Source organism: Chiloscyllium punctatum, chromosome 16, assembly GCF_047496795.1.
Source record: "Chiloscyllium punctatum isolate Juve2018m chromosome 16, sChiPun1.3, whole genome shotgun sequence".
Classification (NCBI taxonomy): domain Eukaryota; kingdom Metazoa; phylum Chordata; class Chondrichthyes; order Orectolobiformes; family Hemiscylliidae; genus Chiloscyllium; species Chiloscyllium punctatum.
In genome coordinates this window covers 6,585,611-6,603,705 of record NC_092754.1, presented here as the reverse complement: position 1 = coordinate 6,603,705, position 18,095 = coordinate 6,585,611, and the positions used below count along the sequence as shown (strand labels likewise).

Sequence of the window (18,095 nt, the reverse complement as noted above, 5' to 3'; positions counted from 1 at the left end):
ATCTGGCTTCCAATGGGCAATTAAAAATATTTTTTATTTAAAAGAGTAAAACTTTGTAAATTGTGGCAATGATGATTTAATATTTTCAGGATGACTGCATTTTAGACCCTAAAGAAAATATTAGCTATCAGTAGATTTTCCTTTGGGATGTTTTGTTTATTCTTTGTACTTATGGTTTTTGTCAACTCATGGTCTATTTATTTATTCATGAGCAATCCCTCGCATGCCATTATTTGCAACAAAGCTGATTTTACGCTGGATAAATACTGGCATGTTGATGGTGTGATTGGCCTGGTAATGCAGAGGCCCAGACTCATGCTATAGAATAACACTAGATTGAAAGCCAGTTTTGACAATTCAATTGTCTTAAGAACACATCTGACTCAAATAATGTTCTTCAGGGAAGGAAAGTTGTCCTTATCTGATCTGGTCTCCATGTGACTCCAAACCCACAGCAACCTGGTTGACTCGAAGTTGCCCTCTGATAAGGCTGAGCAAGCCACTTGGCTCAGGGGCAGTTAGGAATGGACAACAAATGTTAGCTTTCCTGGCAACACATTTGCCCGATGACACAATGAATAATGTGACAAGAAAGAATGTACGCACATCAGGGTGCTGCGAAGGTGAAGTTTAGCTTCGGTAGGTTTGTTGTTTTGCTTTCACCCCGACCCTCTGTGTTTGATGTTCATTAGGAGAGACCTCGGCATCTTCATTTCTTCAGTGGATAGGCATCATGTGTACAGACACAAGGCACCTTAATAACGTTATAGAAGCCACGAGTCCATCAGACCTCTGAGCAGAAGTAGGCCATTCAGCCCATCAAATCTGTTTTGCCATTCGATGAGATCAAGGCTGATATGATTCGTCCTCAACTCCACTTTTTGTGTCTTTTCCCCATTTCCCTTGATTCCTTTAATATTTATATTTAATGAGCCAGCCTTGACAGCCCTCTGCAGTGAAGAATGGGTCCTTGAATTGTCAATTAAGGACCACTTACACCATCCCCCACCCCTACCCCCCACCCCTACCCCCCACGATGCCACCATGGAGTTTAATCCAAGATAGAAGTTTTTCTGGGGAGAAGAATGATAACAAATTGTATCCCTAGTGTTGCATCACCAAATTGTAACTGTTTAATTTATCCTGCAGTGGGATGTGAGTGTTTACAGCAAGGCCATTTGTTAGCCCTTGAATGGCTTGCCCAAACACTCCAGAGGGCAGGTAAGAGTCAACCACATTGCTCTGGGTCTGGAGTCACATGTAGGCCAGACGGGATAAGGAAGGCAAGTAACAGGAGAACAGCAGACACCATGGGACCCGTTTCTCTGCTTTAATCAGGTGGAATTAGTGGGGTTTGTTGTGTGCCTTTTGGAGTTTATGTAAAACACCCATATTTAGAAATCTACTCGTGGTAAATTTGAACTTTTAATTATCTCCATTTTCTGTCTACCTGCTGTAGAGTTTAAGCACTTCAACCAATATAGTTTCAAAACAGACTTCCTCCTGTTTGGCACAGACACTTATCCTGTTTGGTGTCTTGCTTCATTTATGGTGATGTGATTTGTTTAAGACCTTTCTGCAGTCTTAAATCAATCACATTTCATTCTCTCACCCTGCATTTAAATGTTGCTAATGTAATAATGTCAGAAGCTTTCATGAGTGTTTGTTTATCTCAAATCCTTGCCTAGCAGTTTGAGTCAGAACTCACATGACACCAGGTTATAGTCCAACAGGTTTATTTGAAATCACGAGTTTTTAGAGCAGTGTTCTGAAAGCTTGTGATTTTAAATAAACCTGGTGTCCTGTGACTTCAGACTTTTTCCAGCCCAGTCCAACACTGGCACCTCCACATCACTGCGTTTCTGAGACCGGCTTGGGAGCTGGGCAGGGGTGAGATGGTATTACTGCACTGGCAGGTGTTCACCTGTCAACAGCCCCTACCTTTTAACAAACTGTTGAAAATCTGAGCAACCCCCCCCCCAACTGCAAAGCTCAAGAATGTGAGCTTCCTGCTGCTGGCGTGTGACTTTTTGACCCACGCCCTGCCCTTCGCTAGCTTAGGAAACACCTGCTTGAAAAGATGATAGTTTTTGGTTTGTAACAGCAACGAGCAGCTTGGGGTCAACACTCACAATCAATACAAGATCCTCAACTTGAAGCTGAGCTAAAAGTGCTGTCATCCTAATTGTGTGGTCTGAGGGGTTTTTTTGGAATATGCATGACGGGAAGCACTTTTCGGCACTGCGCTAAGATTGGGTAAACAAAATGCCAATAAGAAATTTCTGTTGCTGTCTAAGAAATCCAAATCAGTCTGATATAAATATTTTTGTAAAAAAAATTCTTTAAATTCTTGTAAATCTCACTTAAATTTCAAAGTCAGAAGTTACACAATACCAGGTTATAGTCCAACAGGTTTATTTGGTTCACCTGACAAAGGAGCAGCTGTCCAAAAGCTTGTGATTTCAAATAATCCTGTTGGACTATAACCCGGTGTCGTGTGACTTCTGACTTTGTCCACCTCAGTCCAACACTGGCACCTCCACATCAAGAGTTAGATTTCATCAGCGATACTGTTGTTGGATCACCACTGATGTTGGCTGTAAAATGCTTAATGTGTTCATTTATCCATCTGTTGCCTTGAGCTCGTGTTCATTCTGAATTGGTGTTGGTTTGATTTTTGAGACAAATGGCAGATCAACATTGAGAAATTATTATAAGGATACTCACTGAAACTAAATTATCACCAACTAACCTGCATTTTCATTGAACAAAAAAAATAAATAATTATGGATGCTGGAAATCAGAAACAAATATCCTGAAGAGGGGTCACTGGACCATGAACATCAGCTCTGATTTCTCACCACAGTTGCTGCCAGACGTGCTGAGTTTTTTCAGCAATTTCTGCTTTTGTTTCTGGAATTTGCTTGCTTGCTGAAGGTTTTTTACTCAAACCATGGTGCAATCCTGCAGGAACTCAAACTTTGCTCCAGGTCATTTGCTGAAACTATAATGATATGTGTGTAGCTGCAGTGTCCCTGCCTCTGAGCCAGAAGCTCCCAGTTCCCTCTTTTGGACTGTGGGTGGTCAAACAAATGTAGCCAAACAAGCTGAGTTGTAACTTGGAAATCCTTCCAACATAACACCTATGGTGGGAGATAAGAGCAGGGGGCAGAGATTTCCAGTCAGCCATGTTGTCCCAGTGAGATTAGAGCCTCTAGCATCCATAGCTCTAGGCTACAAAATGGATGTTCTAGTGTATGCTTCCACCAACATCCATTCTGTACTGGTGGGGTGGGGATTGATTAGGAATGGAGCAGAGGTGGTGTGAGTGGAAGGTGGGGTGGAAGGAGTGTGGAGATGGGGACAGGGAGGTTGTGGAGATGGGGACGGGGAATTGGGCGGAGTACAGGGAGTGGGATGACTGCATCGGACTGCTGTCAGCTTTGCAGCTTGACTTAATTTGGGAACGTGTTTTCTTGTCCTATTCATGCTACACATGATGGTGCTGTTAGTTGGGCATGTCTTCAGGCAGAGAACTCAGAAGTTGAGGATGCATGTCTTGAGCAAAATGCCTCTTGTTGTTGTCACTGCAGCATTAGGAAGGCCTGTGGGACAATGTGTTCTGTATCTGGCTTAAGGTTGGTCTTGATGGTTTCTTGTGTGACCTCCTAACTCAATTGCTCAATCTGGTCAGTCAGCAGATTCCCTGTTTCTCCCTGCTTCACCCAGAGAGTGGGTGGCCTGGGCAATTCTCTGACACACAGTGGTTGAGGCCAAAACATTCAATGTTTTCAACAAGGGGGAAGATACCGTTTGTTGGGCTGAAGGGATAAAAGGGTTTGTGGAGCAAGGGGAACTGGGGACTGAGTTGAATTATTGGCCATGATTCTCTTGAATGGTGGAGCAGGTTCGAGGGGGCGGATGTCCGCCTCCAACTCATATTTTCTGTGCTTCTCCTTCTCAAGTTTGTTGATCTATGTTGCTCAATAATAGTTCTGTGAGGCACTTTGAGATGCTCTGTTGTATTAAAGGCACTGTACACAACAAAGATCTTGTTTCTGTTCAAGCTTTTGTGTGCCCTGACTGTCCCTGCTGGAAGTTGAATGTTGCAGCCTCCTCTCTTGGCCTCTGTCAGAAGGCTCCTGAAAGCTGGCAGCTGTATTACTTTTCTTCGTCAGAGCAGCATTTTTGAGGGGGGCGGGGGGGAGCGCAAACAGCTGCCAACAACATCAAAAGGGTCCAGGTTTCACCAGCGCCCCAGTGGAGAGAATCTCTGCCCATTGTATTCCCGAACCTGAAAGAGCAGGACGATGCAGATTTAAATACCAGTTTTCAGTGAGTTAGCCGACACACAGCTTGGACAGCACTTGAGCAGCTGCAGTTCAGCTCCCCTTCCCTGAACGAGTAAATTAACCTTTCCATCGCCAGCCATCAACCCCTGTTGACAAGTGAGTGTATGTGTGTAGGTGTAGGGGTGTGTGTAGCTTTGTGTGTGTAGGGGTGTGTGTGTGTAGGTGTCAGGTGATGACAGGTGTGGCCCTGATTCCACACTGACGCCCGGTGTCTCGGCTCTCACGATTAGGGTGATTTCTCGGGGAGAAACAGCAGAATACTGCACATACAGACTTTAATCAGTCACACAAAGATCAGGACTTTCAGGAGACCAGCTGGAGTGAGGCAAAAAGAAATAAACTGAGGAAAAGTGACGCTCATCGTGCAGTGGAGGTGAAAAGTACTCACTTTCTACCTAAAAAGTAACTAATTTACCAAACGTTTAATTTTTTTTTCTCTTTTGTTTCAGCCTTGAAACCATGTTGATCCCAAGTAGCTTAGAACCAGTTGAGTTGTCTCAGTGGTTAGCACCGCTGCCTCACAGCACCAGGGACCTGGGTTTGATTCCACCTTCAAAAGACTGTCTTTGTGGAGTTTGAACATTCCCCCTGTGTCCACTTGCGTTCCCTCCTGCTGCTCCAGTTTCCTCCCACAGTCCAAAGATGTGCAGATTAGGTGGGTTGGCCATACTGAATTACTCATAGTGTCCAAGGATGTGCAGGCTAGATGGATTAGCCATGGGAAATGTGGGGTTATAGGGATAGCGTGGGGGGGTTTGCATCTGGGTGGGACCCTCTTCAGAGGATTTCTGTGGACGCAATGGGCCGAATGGCCTGTTTCCACACTGTAGGGATTCTGTGAGTAACTTGTATGTTCTCTGCCCCTGTTCTGGCTGGTTTACCAGTTCAGCATAAAAGTGGTCTATTGGCCTCAAAGGGTTTTAACTTTGAACTAGAGAACTGACAAGAGATTGATTGTACTAACCCCCAGAAATTGTACCTGAGGTCAGTAGCCCAGGAAGATTTATGTACAGGGAAAAGGGAGCCTGTATTCACAAAGTTGGAATTTCGCAGCCAAGTCAGTATTTTTCCAGTACAGTCACTCTGTTGGTTTAGTAACACAGCCACCATTTTGCGTATTAAACCCACACAAACTCTTGATGATGTTTGAGGCACACTTGTTCCCACCTTCCTGGTTAACATCATTGACTTCGACTTGAGAATAGCAGACAGGGGTTCACTTTAACATCTCATCCAAAAGCAATTCCTCTGTCAGTGTGACAGTAAGGCAGGAGAGCATTTAAGTGATCACCTGAATTAATTGCTCAGTTCTCCATGGATTTCAAATCCAGTAATCCTCCCATTCAGAGCTGGAAGTTGAGAGAAATTCAGATTCAATTTTGCACATGGACTCTTGCGAGAAATTGTTAAAACATCCAAGAAAAGGGAAGCATAACAAGAGATTTCCCTGCTGTAACCTGACCATGGAACATGTTTTAGTCTTTTTTTTATTTTAAAGATTATTGAACCTCAAAAAAGCACACTGCTTTTCATAGCTCAGAGAGAGAAGAGTGCTATTGGGAAGACATAGTTCAAGTAAACTAATAGTGGGGTAACGTTACATTAATTCTCTTCTTACAATGAATTACTGGTACAGCACTCTCAGGAATGTGGCTTCACTTGGTGCATGGGGATTCATTTCACTGAGTGTGATCGCAGCATTAAAGGATCCTTGACTCGGTGCTAAGTGACGATTTGCAGCTTTCTTGTTGCAAGAAAGCTGGCCATGCAAAGGGTCTTTTGCTGATTAAAGCTAATGTATGGATTTTTTTTTCCCCTCAGCTAGCAGTGAATGAATTAAGGTGTACGTTTTCAGCTTCACTTTTCTGGAACAATATCGGTCAAGCTTTCCCTCAAAAACAATAAATAGAACTCAAATTTGTCAATGGAATGGGTCTAGGGTGACCACAGAAAGTTTGTCTGTCCCCTTGTGGGAGAGTCTAGGACCAGAGGATGGAATTTCAAATTAAAGGGGTCACCCATTCAATACAGGGATGAGGAGGAATTTCTTCTGAGAATAGTGAATGTGTGGAATCCTTTACCAGAGAGAGCTGTCGAGGACCAGGTCGTTCTGTTTATTCAGCAAGGACATTGAGAGTTATATGGAAAAGTCAGGAAAGTGGAGTTGAGCATTCTCAGATCAGTCATTGTATTGAATGGAAGAGCAGACTTGATGGACTGAGTGGCCTACTTCTGTTCCTGTATGTTATGGTCTTCTAGTTTTAAGCATGAGATCAGAAGGTGGTGACTGGTTTGGGTCTGGTTAATAAAACTTAAAGTTCTGAGACATTATTGACCCTTCGGTTGGCATTGAAAATATTTCAACAGCAGTTTAGTATTTATGTAACATCTTTAATGTGGGGAATGTGCCACCCTTATTTTACTGGGGCAGAAAACAGATAAAAGTGATGATAGAGGATCAGATGTTCAACCATATTGTGTAGTTTGAAAATGCTGCTCAAAAGCTTTGCTCAGAAGCTGGACTTCCAGAGAGTTTTTAAGATGATTGCAGAATTTATGGAGAAAGTCCCAGACAATGTACATGTGTGGCTGAAGGATCAGCTGCCAGTAGTGACAGGTACAAATGGAAGGAGCATGTAAAAAAGACCAGGGGCCTAAGGGTGCAGAGGAGGGTATATGACTGAAGGAGAGAGGGTGAGGCAAGATTGTGTAGAATTTAACAAGGTCAGGTATGTTTGCTTTATTCAAAGTCTTTGACTGCAGGAAAGATGCAGAAGGAAAAGGGCAATCTCACTCCAGCGACAGGAATGCACCCTGTCTGCAAAACCAATGTTGATATGTTCAAAATAAGGATGATTCTCTTCTCGAATGTCAAACCTGGCTGCAATAATTACTGTCTGAATGAATTGAAGTACAGTATTGGCTCACCTTCTCTCACTTCAAAACCAGTTTGAATGAATGATTGGTTGGTTGTTGTCACGTTTACCAAGATAGTGATAGGTGGTGTTTTGTGTGCCCAACAGGCAGATGATGCCATACAGAGTACATCAGGGAAGTAGAATAGAGTGTTACAGCCACAGAGAAAATAGGCAAAAGTGAGGACTGCAGATGCTGAAGATTAGAGTGGTGCTGGAAAATACAGCAGGTCAGGCAACATCCGAGGAGCAGGAAAATCGATGTTTCAGGCAAAAGCCCTTCAGGAATTCCCGCTGAAAGGCTGTTGCCTGAACCGTCGATTTCCTGCTCCTCAGATGCTGCCTGACTTGCTGTGCTTTTCCAACACCACTCTAGCCACAGAGAAGGTACAGAGCGAGAGAGATCAGAATTAACACTTGAAAGGTCTGTTCAAAAGTTTGATAACAGCAGGGAAGAAGCTGTTCTTGAATCTATACTTACGTGTATTCAAACTTCTATATTTTCTGCCTGTTGGAAGAGGGTGGAAGAGCATGGAACTGGGGTGGGAGGTATCTTTGTTCATGATGTGGAGGAACTGGTGTTGGACTAGGGTGGACAAAGTTAGAAATCACGCAAAGTTAGAAACCAGGTTATAGTCCAACAGATTTATTTGGAAATACAAGCTTTCGGTACACCAAATAAACCAGTTGGACTATAACCTGGTGTTGTGTGATTCTTAACTTTGATAATGTTGGTCGCTATCCCAAGGCAGTGGAAAGTATAGATGGAGTTGGAAGGCTGGTTTACGTGATGGACTGGGAGGAGGCTAGAAGAACACAGCAAGCCAGGCAGCATCAGGGCGTGGAGAAGACAGCATTCGAGCATAACACTTCTTCAGGACTGGCAGGGTAGGTCTAGGGGGAGGCGGGGGGCAGGATGGTGAAGTGGGGAGCAGTGAAAACAGGCAGAGGGTACGACCTCGTTGGTCAATGGGAGGAATGAATTTGTTTGGTGGCAGGGAGGAGTGGAAGGGAGTGGGGGGAAGCGTTGGGAAGGGAGGTCATTTGAAATTGGAAAACTCAATGTTGAGTCCTCCGAGCTGTAGGCTGCCCAGGAGGAAGATGAGAGGGTACGACCTGGTGGGTCAATGGGAGGAATGATGGACTGGGCTGTGTTCACAACTCTGAGGTTTCTTGTGATCTTGGGAAGAACAGTTACCATTAACACACTGTGATAACTCCAGATAGAATGCTTTTTATGTGCATTTATGAAAATGGGTACGCGTCCTTATGGATATGCCGAATTTCCTCAGTCTCCTGAGGCAGTAGAGATGACTTTCTGCTTTCTTGACCATTGCATCAACGTTCGTGGACCAGGACAGACTGTTGATGATCATCCCTCCCAGGAACATGATGCTCTTGACCATCTCCACCTCTGCACCATTGATGCAGATGGGGTTCTGCCCTCACTCTGCTTCCTGAAGTCAGTGATGAATAATGTCAAAAATCACACAACACCAGGTTATAGTCCAACAGGTTTAATTGGAAGCACACTAGCTTTCGGAGCGTCGCTCCTTCATCAGGTGATAGTGGAAGGCTCAATCCTAACACACAGAATTAATAGCAAAAATTTACAGTGTGATGTAACTGAAATTATCTATTGAAAAATTGATTGTCTGTTAAGCCTTTCATCTGTTAGAATATCATGATAGTTTCACTTCTTTCATGTGTAAATCACAAAACCTTTTTTTAAAAAATTGCATTCTCGGGTTAGCTGTTAACGATGGTGATAGCTAGACAATATGTTGAAGGTGTTGGCCCCCTGTGTTCTCTGTCTATGACATGATGTTTAGATTGATTCTAATCTAAAAAGTGAGATAACTGAGTTTTATATAAATTCATGCAGTTTTTGAGCAAAGTACAATGTAACCGCAAAGTACAATGTAACCCTACAAGTACAAATTCACCCCACAAAATATGTGTGTGCATGTGGGTCTTTGTCTGTGTGTGTCTGTCTGTCTGGGTTGGGGGTTGTGAGTGTGAGAAAGTATATGTGTGTGTAATGAGTGTAGAGTGTCTTAAGTCTGTGAGGGGTGCGTGTGGGAGTGTGTGTGTCTGTAAGGGTGTGTGTGGGTGTCTGTGTGTATGTGTGTCAGTGTGTGTGTATAGGAGTGCCTGTGTGTGCGTAAGTTGTAGGATGGTGTGTGTATAATGCAATGATGGTCACCTGTAATGTGACATGAACCCAAGGTCCCGGTTGAGGCCCTCCCTATGGGTACTGAACTTAGCTATCAGCCTCTGCTCGGCCACTTTTCGCTGCTGCCTGTCCCGAAGACCGCCTTGGAGGATGGTCACCCGAAAGTCTGAAGCTGAATGTCCTGGACCATGTCATTCTCTTGTCATTCAATAATGTCATTCTTTTTCTTGATGAAGAATTACCTCTGTTTGAAGTGGGTGTGGATGCTTCATAAAGCTCTCAGTAAACAGTCGAAAATGAGTTTACCTTTGAAGGTTTCCTGCATTCTTATAGTTATGTCAAGAATAGGTTTGAGTGACTGTCAGAACGTGCTGTATGGTGATTAAAACAGTTAGGACTGGAAGTTTACTTCTTTTCTGCATTAACAATCCATAAATTGTGATGTTTTTGACAATGCTTTACTCACATTAACTCACCCAGAATTACTTCTATTGATAGCACAGTTTTGTGAGATATTCCAGTATTCCTAAGTAGGACATTCCCCGTGAGTTTAAATCGAAAAGTATGGCGCTGGAAAAGCACAAGAAGTCAGGCAGCATCTGAGGAGCAGGAGAGTCAATGATGAAGAGCTTACACCCAAAACATCAACTCTCCTGCTCCTCTGATGCTGCCTGACCTGAGTGCTTTTCGACTCTGACTCTTCAACATCTACAGCCGTCACTTTCTCTACCAGTGAGTTTGTACCCATGTAGCTCTATTATTGCATTCATTTCTCTTTAGTTTGGTTTCCTTCAAGGAAAGACTATGCCACCACAAGTGTGCTTGCCCATGCTAATCACATGAACTGTTTCAGCAAATAGTGTTCTTTGGAAATTAAATTGGTTGAAGACTGAGCTCAACGAGAGAAAAGAAAGAGTTAACTGAAAATTCTAGCCAATTCAACCATTGATCTTTTGCAAACAACATGGCATATTAGAAGCTTTGTAACTGTGTAATCGTCCTGTGTGTCACAAAGCAACGAGACAGCCAGGTGTTTAATTTGACAGCTTGATGGATATGCAAGTTTGTACACTGCTTCTGCCCTGCAGGATAACATGGGCACTTTCAACTGAAACCCGTTATGTCTAGGGCAAGTTGAGGTTAACCTGTTGACAGTGTTTAAACAACAGAAATTGGATGGTGGAGCTGAACTTGTTGTTATAGTTTGTGTTTTCACTGAGGTGGTTCCTTTTTGCGGTTTCTCTGCCACTGAAGGGTTTTTTTGTGTGTAACCTTCAGTTCTGGGATAATGGCAGTGACCTGTTATTTGTATGTACAATTTCAATGAGATTTGCAAACGCACGAGTATTTTTAGATCCTAGAATTTGATTCCGATCGAAAGAGGTTAGAACAGTCAGTATTAAAAAAGCATCATCACAAAATGTCCCTCAATTTATGAGCAAAATTATCAAAGGCCTGGTTTGCTGAAGAGTAGTGCTGTGTATGACTTCCCACGGTTCAAAACATCCAAAATAAAATTGTTAATTTGAATGTCCTAAATAGTGTGGGACTTGTAAAATATAATGAATTCATTTTTAGCTGAAAGCATACATTTTGATGCCAAGTGGAGAAAGGATCTTGAAAATGAACACACTAACCTGGCATGATTGTTAACAAGAATGGAAAAGTCCTGCTTGCCTTGTCAGTTTAATAGGGTTTCGCTCTGTATTAACAGCAGCTCACTAGGTATGTGGGGTCCAGCAATCCAGAGGCAGCACATCAAAACTTGGAATATCCAAGTCATTAATAATAAACACCACTGGTACAATTGACACAAAATGGTAGTTTTGTTTTCTTACTTGTAATGATAAATCATCTAGTTTTCTAAAAGTGCTTGTTTTCTTGATCTATCAAATGTAATTAGCTGTAATTGTGAATAACTTCCGTTACTTATTCAATCTATTTATATTTTGTTTTTCTTTCTTTTGCAAAATCTCTAACCAAGGACTTTGTGGAAACATCCTGTGGACAAGTCTTCTGGGATTAAGTCTGACAGCAAATGTGATCTTTGCCTCAGTCTACCTCTACCAGGGTCTGCACTGATCAGAAAGCAGTAATTCAGGACACCTTCAGAAGAAGCTGTCAAAGATTTACGGTCCAGTCAACTGCTCCTTTCTCTCTTAGCCTCATGCCGCAGGTGAACACTGCCTTTGCATTGTCAGTAAATCATCCCTCTGCCTTCAATGACAGCGTATAGGGTACAGGCAAGTTAGAGGAGTATAATGGGAAGGATGCAGCCTGCCTTGTCCTCCCAACAGGAATGGTGATTGGAATCTGCCCCCTCATCTATCCTGCAAACTTGTATTTGCATTTGGAATGAGTTTGATCTGGGCTCCATTGCATTGTATTTATTTCTGTAAAACATGTCGACTGAAAACGAAAGCACATTCATGTAGCTTACTACTGCATTGAGTGAATGCCAAGGGAATGCTATTTAACTGGCTATTGTTAAAATTCTTTCCATTTTCATATATATTTTTTAAAGGCTTTTTGGCCTGGTTTCATTTATTCGTCTTTTTCCAAAGTTTTCTTTTTGCTGCTTTGTTCTGGAACCTTGCAAAACCAGGTAAATTTAGCATCGAAACCTTGTTCCGTGTTCACTGTTCGGGTAAAGAAATGATGTATGATGGCAATGGTGGTGCAATTTGCCGCACTCAGTAACGTATGTTCACCTCTGTACTGCCTCCATGATTGGGTCTCCCAGCTACTTGTCAATCTGAATGTATGTGATTAGCATAACATCCCATTGGCTGCTGGGTAACGATCCACAATTGGAAAGTATGTTTTCTAAAAATGTTGACGCAGCTCCAGAGAAATAAAACAAATTGGGCCTGCTGCATCACTAAAGTTTACACACAATTGGTTAAATTGGAGTGACACCGGCTAAAAGAAACTGGAAACACTTTGTGTATCCTGTCTTTCTACAAATGAGAAACCTTTAGTAATAGGATACAGATGTGGTGAAAGTAACATAAATTTGACTTCTGAGTGTGATGGTTTCTTTCTTCCTCTTCACTTTAAAGTTGGAGATGATTGATCAATCCACCTTTTCTTGTTTATTATCTCAAGCACTAATGTAAAAGTCACACTTTTTAGACCAGTTTTTAATGCGAGAAATCATGGGTGTTACATGCGTAATGTTTTCAAAGAGTTGATGTGCTTAATTTGGACCTGAACAAAATCTAAAATTAACCATCACAAAGGAATAAAGTAAAAACCAACACACTAAAGAATTCATATTAATTTCTTGCCTTTCCTTATTTTCTAACTTTAGGAGCTAATGCATTTCAACTCCTGGATTATTCTCTGCCTTCAAAATTCATGGGCTTTGATCACTTTAATAAAAAACTAGGGAAATTGTTTACATGAGATAATCTGAAAAAAATCACTAAGGCAAAAATCATGGGGGTCAACCTTTATGTGAAATTGACTTTTACATGGGTCTATGTGCTAACTCTTACGAAAATGGACTGTTGGAAGATACAAGTGCAGTAGCCTCCAGGAACTATTTGGAGAGAAAAGGAAATCTTGCACTGAAAAGGGTTAATGCTACATTGTATGTTTCCAGTCCATGCATTCTTATACGGTTCAAGCTGACCTGCTACAGCTCAACTTACTGCCAAGTGATACTGACCAGGGCAAATGGACATTTGCAGTTGAACAAATGGGCAGAGTCAATTCTCCAAGGGTCTCTTTTTCCTTCTTCCTTTCAACCAGTTGGCTCAACAAAGTGGAACCTTTGAAACGAAGGCAAATATAAAGCTATTTTTGAAGGGGGATGTGTGGAGTGGGGGAGGGGAATAGCTATCATCAAAAACACTGTTTTTGGCTCCCAGATCACAGACGATGCCTTTGTTGTCTGCTGTAGGTAGGGATAGTGCCTTAGGGAAGGTATACCTAAATGTCGGCTGGTTAGCTGTGGTAGAGCTGTGTTAAATAACAGCGTACAGACCCTCAAGTTAAATTCACAATTGATAGCAATGAATGTGGCTCCACTTTTTAAAGTAGACGTAAGGAATCAAGGTATGATAACCATATTAGGGTGGGACGCATTCGATCTTCTGAGGATAGCACTGAACTCCATTATAGGAAATCAGTGCTTGTCCTGACCCCTATGGATAGGAGATAACACTCTGTAATTTTGATCAGAAAACATGAACACGTCTGTATAGAATGCCAATGTGTAGAAAATAAACACTAGGACAAATTAACAGCTCCCTATTCTACTCCATTGAACATGTTCTAACCACTACAAAGAAATGGAAGACCATATGGCGCTGTGTGTTTCTGGATTTAGGAGTTTAGCTTTAATCACAAACAAACACTAGCAAGAGGATTGGAAGCTTTGGATTAAGGAGAATTAAAAACAGTTGCACTTACGTGGCAATGGTGGCAAGTTACCCGTGGTATGAGAATGGCTCACTTTACCAATTTGCCAACAAAACACAATTCATTCACTATACAAGAGCCCAAGTCTTGACTTCTGATATTCTGGCTACTGCATACATTTCTTTTTTAGTCACTCTTGGGATATGGGCATCACTGGCTGGGCCAAAATGTATTGCCCATCTCTAATTGCCCAGAGGATTGTTCAGGTTTAGACCAGGTGCGGTCATCAGTTTCCTTCCCTAAAGGACATTAGTGAGCCAGATGGCTTTTTTTTTGTTAAAATGAGAATTGACAATTATTTTCACTTTTTTTTTAAATTGACTTCAAATTCTACCATCTGCCGTGGTGGGATTGTGAACCTGGGTTCCCCAAAATGTTACCTGAGTCTCTGATAAGCATTGCCTCAATTGCCTCCCTGAATTTGCATTCAGTTTCCTAATCACAGAACAGTGTCCAGCTAATGAATTCGTACCATTCGACAAAACGCTAACAGAAATATCAAAATCTGCCGATTAAAAGTCAATGTTAATCCTTCAGAATAACCATAGAAATCTTCTGACCAACAAATCTGTGAGATTTTATATTGTCTAAACCTCTACATCATTAGCATGGTGTAAGTGGGTTAGTGCATTGTTAGTATGTTTTAATGAGCGATATTTTGGGGAAAGTGATTGAAAATATTCCTCAAAAAAACATTTAACTTTTATGGACAAATGAAACAGTCATGGATTTGTGTGAGTCAGCACTGAATCTCAAGAGTTCCCATAAATCCAAATGCTTAAAACCATACTTTATACTTTCATAAATGGACCAAAGTCATGTGCAGACTAGATTTGTACTTTAATTAGTACAGAAAGCCTTACCTTTGGGACTGAAAAGAATTGGAATCTATTATTTATGAACTTTCAAATGTATTTTAAAAAAATTCTACTGCTGTGTTCCTGATATAAAAGTGACACCAAGGAACAGAACAGTCTGTCCTGCTCCAGTGTATGTCTCTCTTGGGTTTTTCCCCAGTGTACAGAACTCAGATTATTTCAAGCTATTTGCTCACAGTAACTTCTTTGATGTTTTCTACACTGTGCCATTCTAGTGGGCTCTTGCTTAGCATGTGCCATCCTTTGAGCTATGTGCTGCCAGTCTCTGATTGTTTGTTGTTTAGGCATGGTTTCTTGCACGTGCCACTTAGAAATGTGAACTTCTTTCTTTTATTCTGTGGTTTCCTGGCATCATCCACTCTAGCTGCATGTATCCTGTTGCTAATTTATTGCTGCTAACCTTTCTTGTAGCCTGTCGTTTCCTATTACTCCTCCAACAGTGGGAATTGTGCCCTAAGATTGCTTCTTTCAAGGAATCCTGTCCCGCTTCTCCCAACTCAGAGCCCAAATCCCAAGATATTCCACCAAATTTGAATTGCTGATGTTGAATTGAATTTATTGTCACGTGTACTGAGGCACAATGAAAAGCTTTGTCTTGCGAGCAATACAGGCAGGTCACAGAGTTAAGTAGCATAGATAAGGGCATCTTGTGTACTTATGGGTAATGTTCCTACCTCCAAGCCAGGAGCCATGGGTTCCATTACTGATCCAGATGGTGCTTTCGTAACGTGAACAAACAGGTTAATTTTCAACTGGGAAATCCTACCGCTATGCCAGAATCAGGCGGTAAAATGGGGGTGAGTGGGGGTGTTCTCCGCATCAGTCTTGCTCAGTGGGCAGAGGTGCCCCTTGAGCTATAGGCTCTGGTGACAGCTCTCTCTCTCCTGTTTCAGGTCAAATCCAGACACATTTATGTATGGGCATTCTCTGCCTGCTGCACCACCAAGTGAAAAATAAAAAGAGTTGATGCAAAGCAAATACTGATAATGACCATAGTCAAGGGCAGCGCTCTCATTTGAGAGAGAGTGATGACTGGTGATGAGATAAACCTGAGGTAACCTCAGCTGGTGTGGGAATTGAACCCACGCTGGAGACGTTACTCTGCATCGTAAGCCAGCTATCCATCCCACTGAGATGTCCATTCCCCACCATACCACTGAGATATCCACCGCTCCCCCAACCCCAACTGAGCTAGCCACACACCCCCACTGAGCCAACTGCATAGATGTTATTTCATAGTCGCGTGCCATCAAGATAGCAAATGGATGCATAAGCAATGAGTTCAGGATCAAGCAGTTGAGAGTGACCAATAGCAGGTTGAGTTGGATCCAGTAACGTAAAGCTCGAAGAACAGAGAGCTTTCTGGATTCTTGCTGTAGGCTAACACCGATACAGGGAGACTGCAGACATTGCTGTACATGCTACCCAGCTGATGTTATTCCCAGTTTTACTTTGGCTGAGCTGTCACAGCATCAAGTGCTTCCTTTCCTCGGGGCCTTTTAAGGGGCGGTGTTCATGTGTTCTGACATCACGTAATAGCTAACAAAATCATTCATCAGCTTAACCTATTTCAGATTCTTCCTTTAGATTCTGATGCTTTGATATTGCAGCTTTAATTCCTCCTGAGCCTAATTACATGAGGGTTGTTTTATTTTCTGATTTCAGTGCCTTTTTGCTAACAAAGCTGCTCTTGCCATTTCTGTAGTGTTTGTGGACAGGGTTGTTTGATTCAAACAGTCCTCACAGCTACTGAAAGAAAATACTGAATAATTCTATCAAATGAATGCAGAGGAAGAGGGGGAGGCTGAGCTGCTTTTTGCTTTCCCCACAAGGTGAAGCCGAAAGCAAATCTTGAACTGGCTTAACAGCTTCTTTATGCAACAATTCAAAAACACAACAGTCCTCTCTCTGCTTATGAGTCTATGATATTATCTGTGTTGTTTACAGGATCTGTACAGTGAAACTTTTTTTTTAGTGGTAATCTTTCACAGGATCTCCCTCAGTCTGAAGCCCCAACACCTGAATGATGTACATATTTTTTGCATATATGCTGATGTGTCGGGTTACTTCCTAGTTGATCTTTCTCCCCCTCATGGTATTAATGCTGTTTGTGGCTTTTATCGTTTGTAAGCCAGTTGAAATCTCAGAATGAATTTTTTCAACTTATTTTTTGAACTCCTCCTGCCTGGCGTTATGTCAAGGCAAAGTGGGACTGGTCATAAAAAAGGAAGGTGAGATCACTACCAGAAATGCAGGTTAATGCTGTTATATGCCATTTTGTTTTTTTGTTTTTAAAAAAAAAGAAATAAAAGTTGATTGGCGAAAAGTTTATATTTCTTGGGTTTTTTCCTGATTATAGTTAAATGTATATTTTAGCAAAAAGACGCATATTTTCTGACCATCAAATCAAAGAATATCAATGTTTGGGCATGATTTGGAGATGCTGGTGTTGGACTGGGGTGGACAAAGTTAAAAATCACACAACACCAGGTTATAGTCCAACAGGTTTATTTGGAAGTACACTAGCTTTCAGAGTGACGCTCCTTCATAATCACCTGATGAACGAGCATCGCTCTGAAAGCTAGTGTGCTTCCAAATAAACCTGTTGGACTATAACCTGGTGTTGTGATTTTTAATGTTTGGGCAAGTTGGCATGGTGGCTCGGTGGTTAGCACTGCTGCCTCACAGTGCCAGGGATCCAAGTTTGATTCCACCCTCTGGTGACTTTGCACACTCTGTGGTTCTATGTGGCTTTGCTCTGGTTTTCTCCCACAGTCCAAAAGATGTACAGGCTAGGCGGATTGGCCATGCTAAATTGTCCACAGTGTCAAGGGATGTACAGGCTAGGTGAGTTAGCTATGGGAAATGCAGGGTTGGTGGGTGGGACTAGGTGGAATGCTCTTCAGCATGTTGGAATGAACTTGATGGGCCAAATGACCTGCTTCCACACAGTAGGGATTGTATGAAGTATCTCACAATTTTGAACTGTCCAATTCTTCCCCTTCTCTGCTGTACCTTCACCTCATATCTGAATTCAGCTCATCGGAATCATTTTTACAGCCTCTCTGACTGACACTGCTGAAGTTTGAGCCAGGTTTGTACAAAGAGCTCACAATCAAACTCCAGTTGAAGACAATTGATGTCAGAAATGAAAATACATTTTGTCTCCGCCCAGGCCGAATTCACGTGAGATAAAATGGAGACCAGTCTAACCAAATACCACCCCAACTGCGCTCATTTTATGAAGTTGTTACAATCCAGTAAAGATCCCTTTTAAAAGGAACGAATTTCCCAACAATTACTGGAAATTACCAAAGGGGAAGATTTCACACTTTGATTTTAGTTT

The 18,095-nt window shown here is 42.1% G+C and overlaps 1 protein-coding gene across 3 annotated transcripts in view; it reads left to right on the top strand.

The window, feature by feature from the left end:
• Window positions 1-17,075, top strand: part of tmem201 (transmembrane protein 201) — a 166,506-nt gene extending 149,431 nt beyond the window's left edge. For all 3 annotated transcript variants that reach the window (XM_072586133.1, XM_072586131.1, XM_072586132.1), the window contains one exon: window positions 11,428-17,075. In XM_072586133.1, the coding sequence (XP_072442234.1) occupies window positions 11,428-11,525 (98 nt within the window). In that variant the 3' untranslated portion in view covers window positions 11,526-17,075. The remainder of the gene's footprint in view (window positions 1-11,427) is intronic.
• The last annotated feature ends 1,020 nt before the right edge of the window (window positions 17,076-18,095 follow it).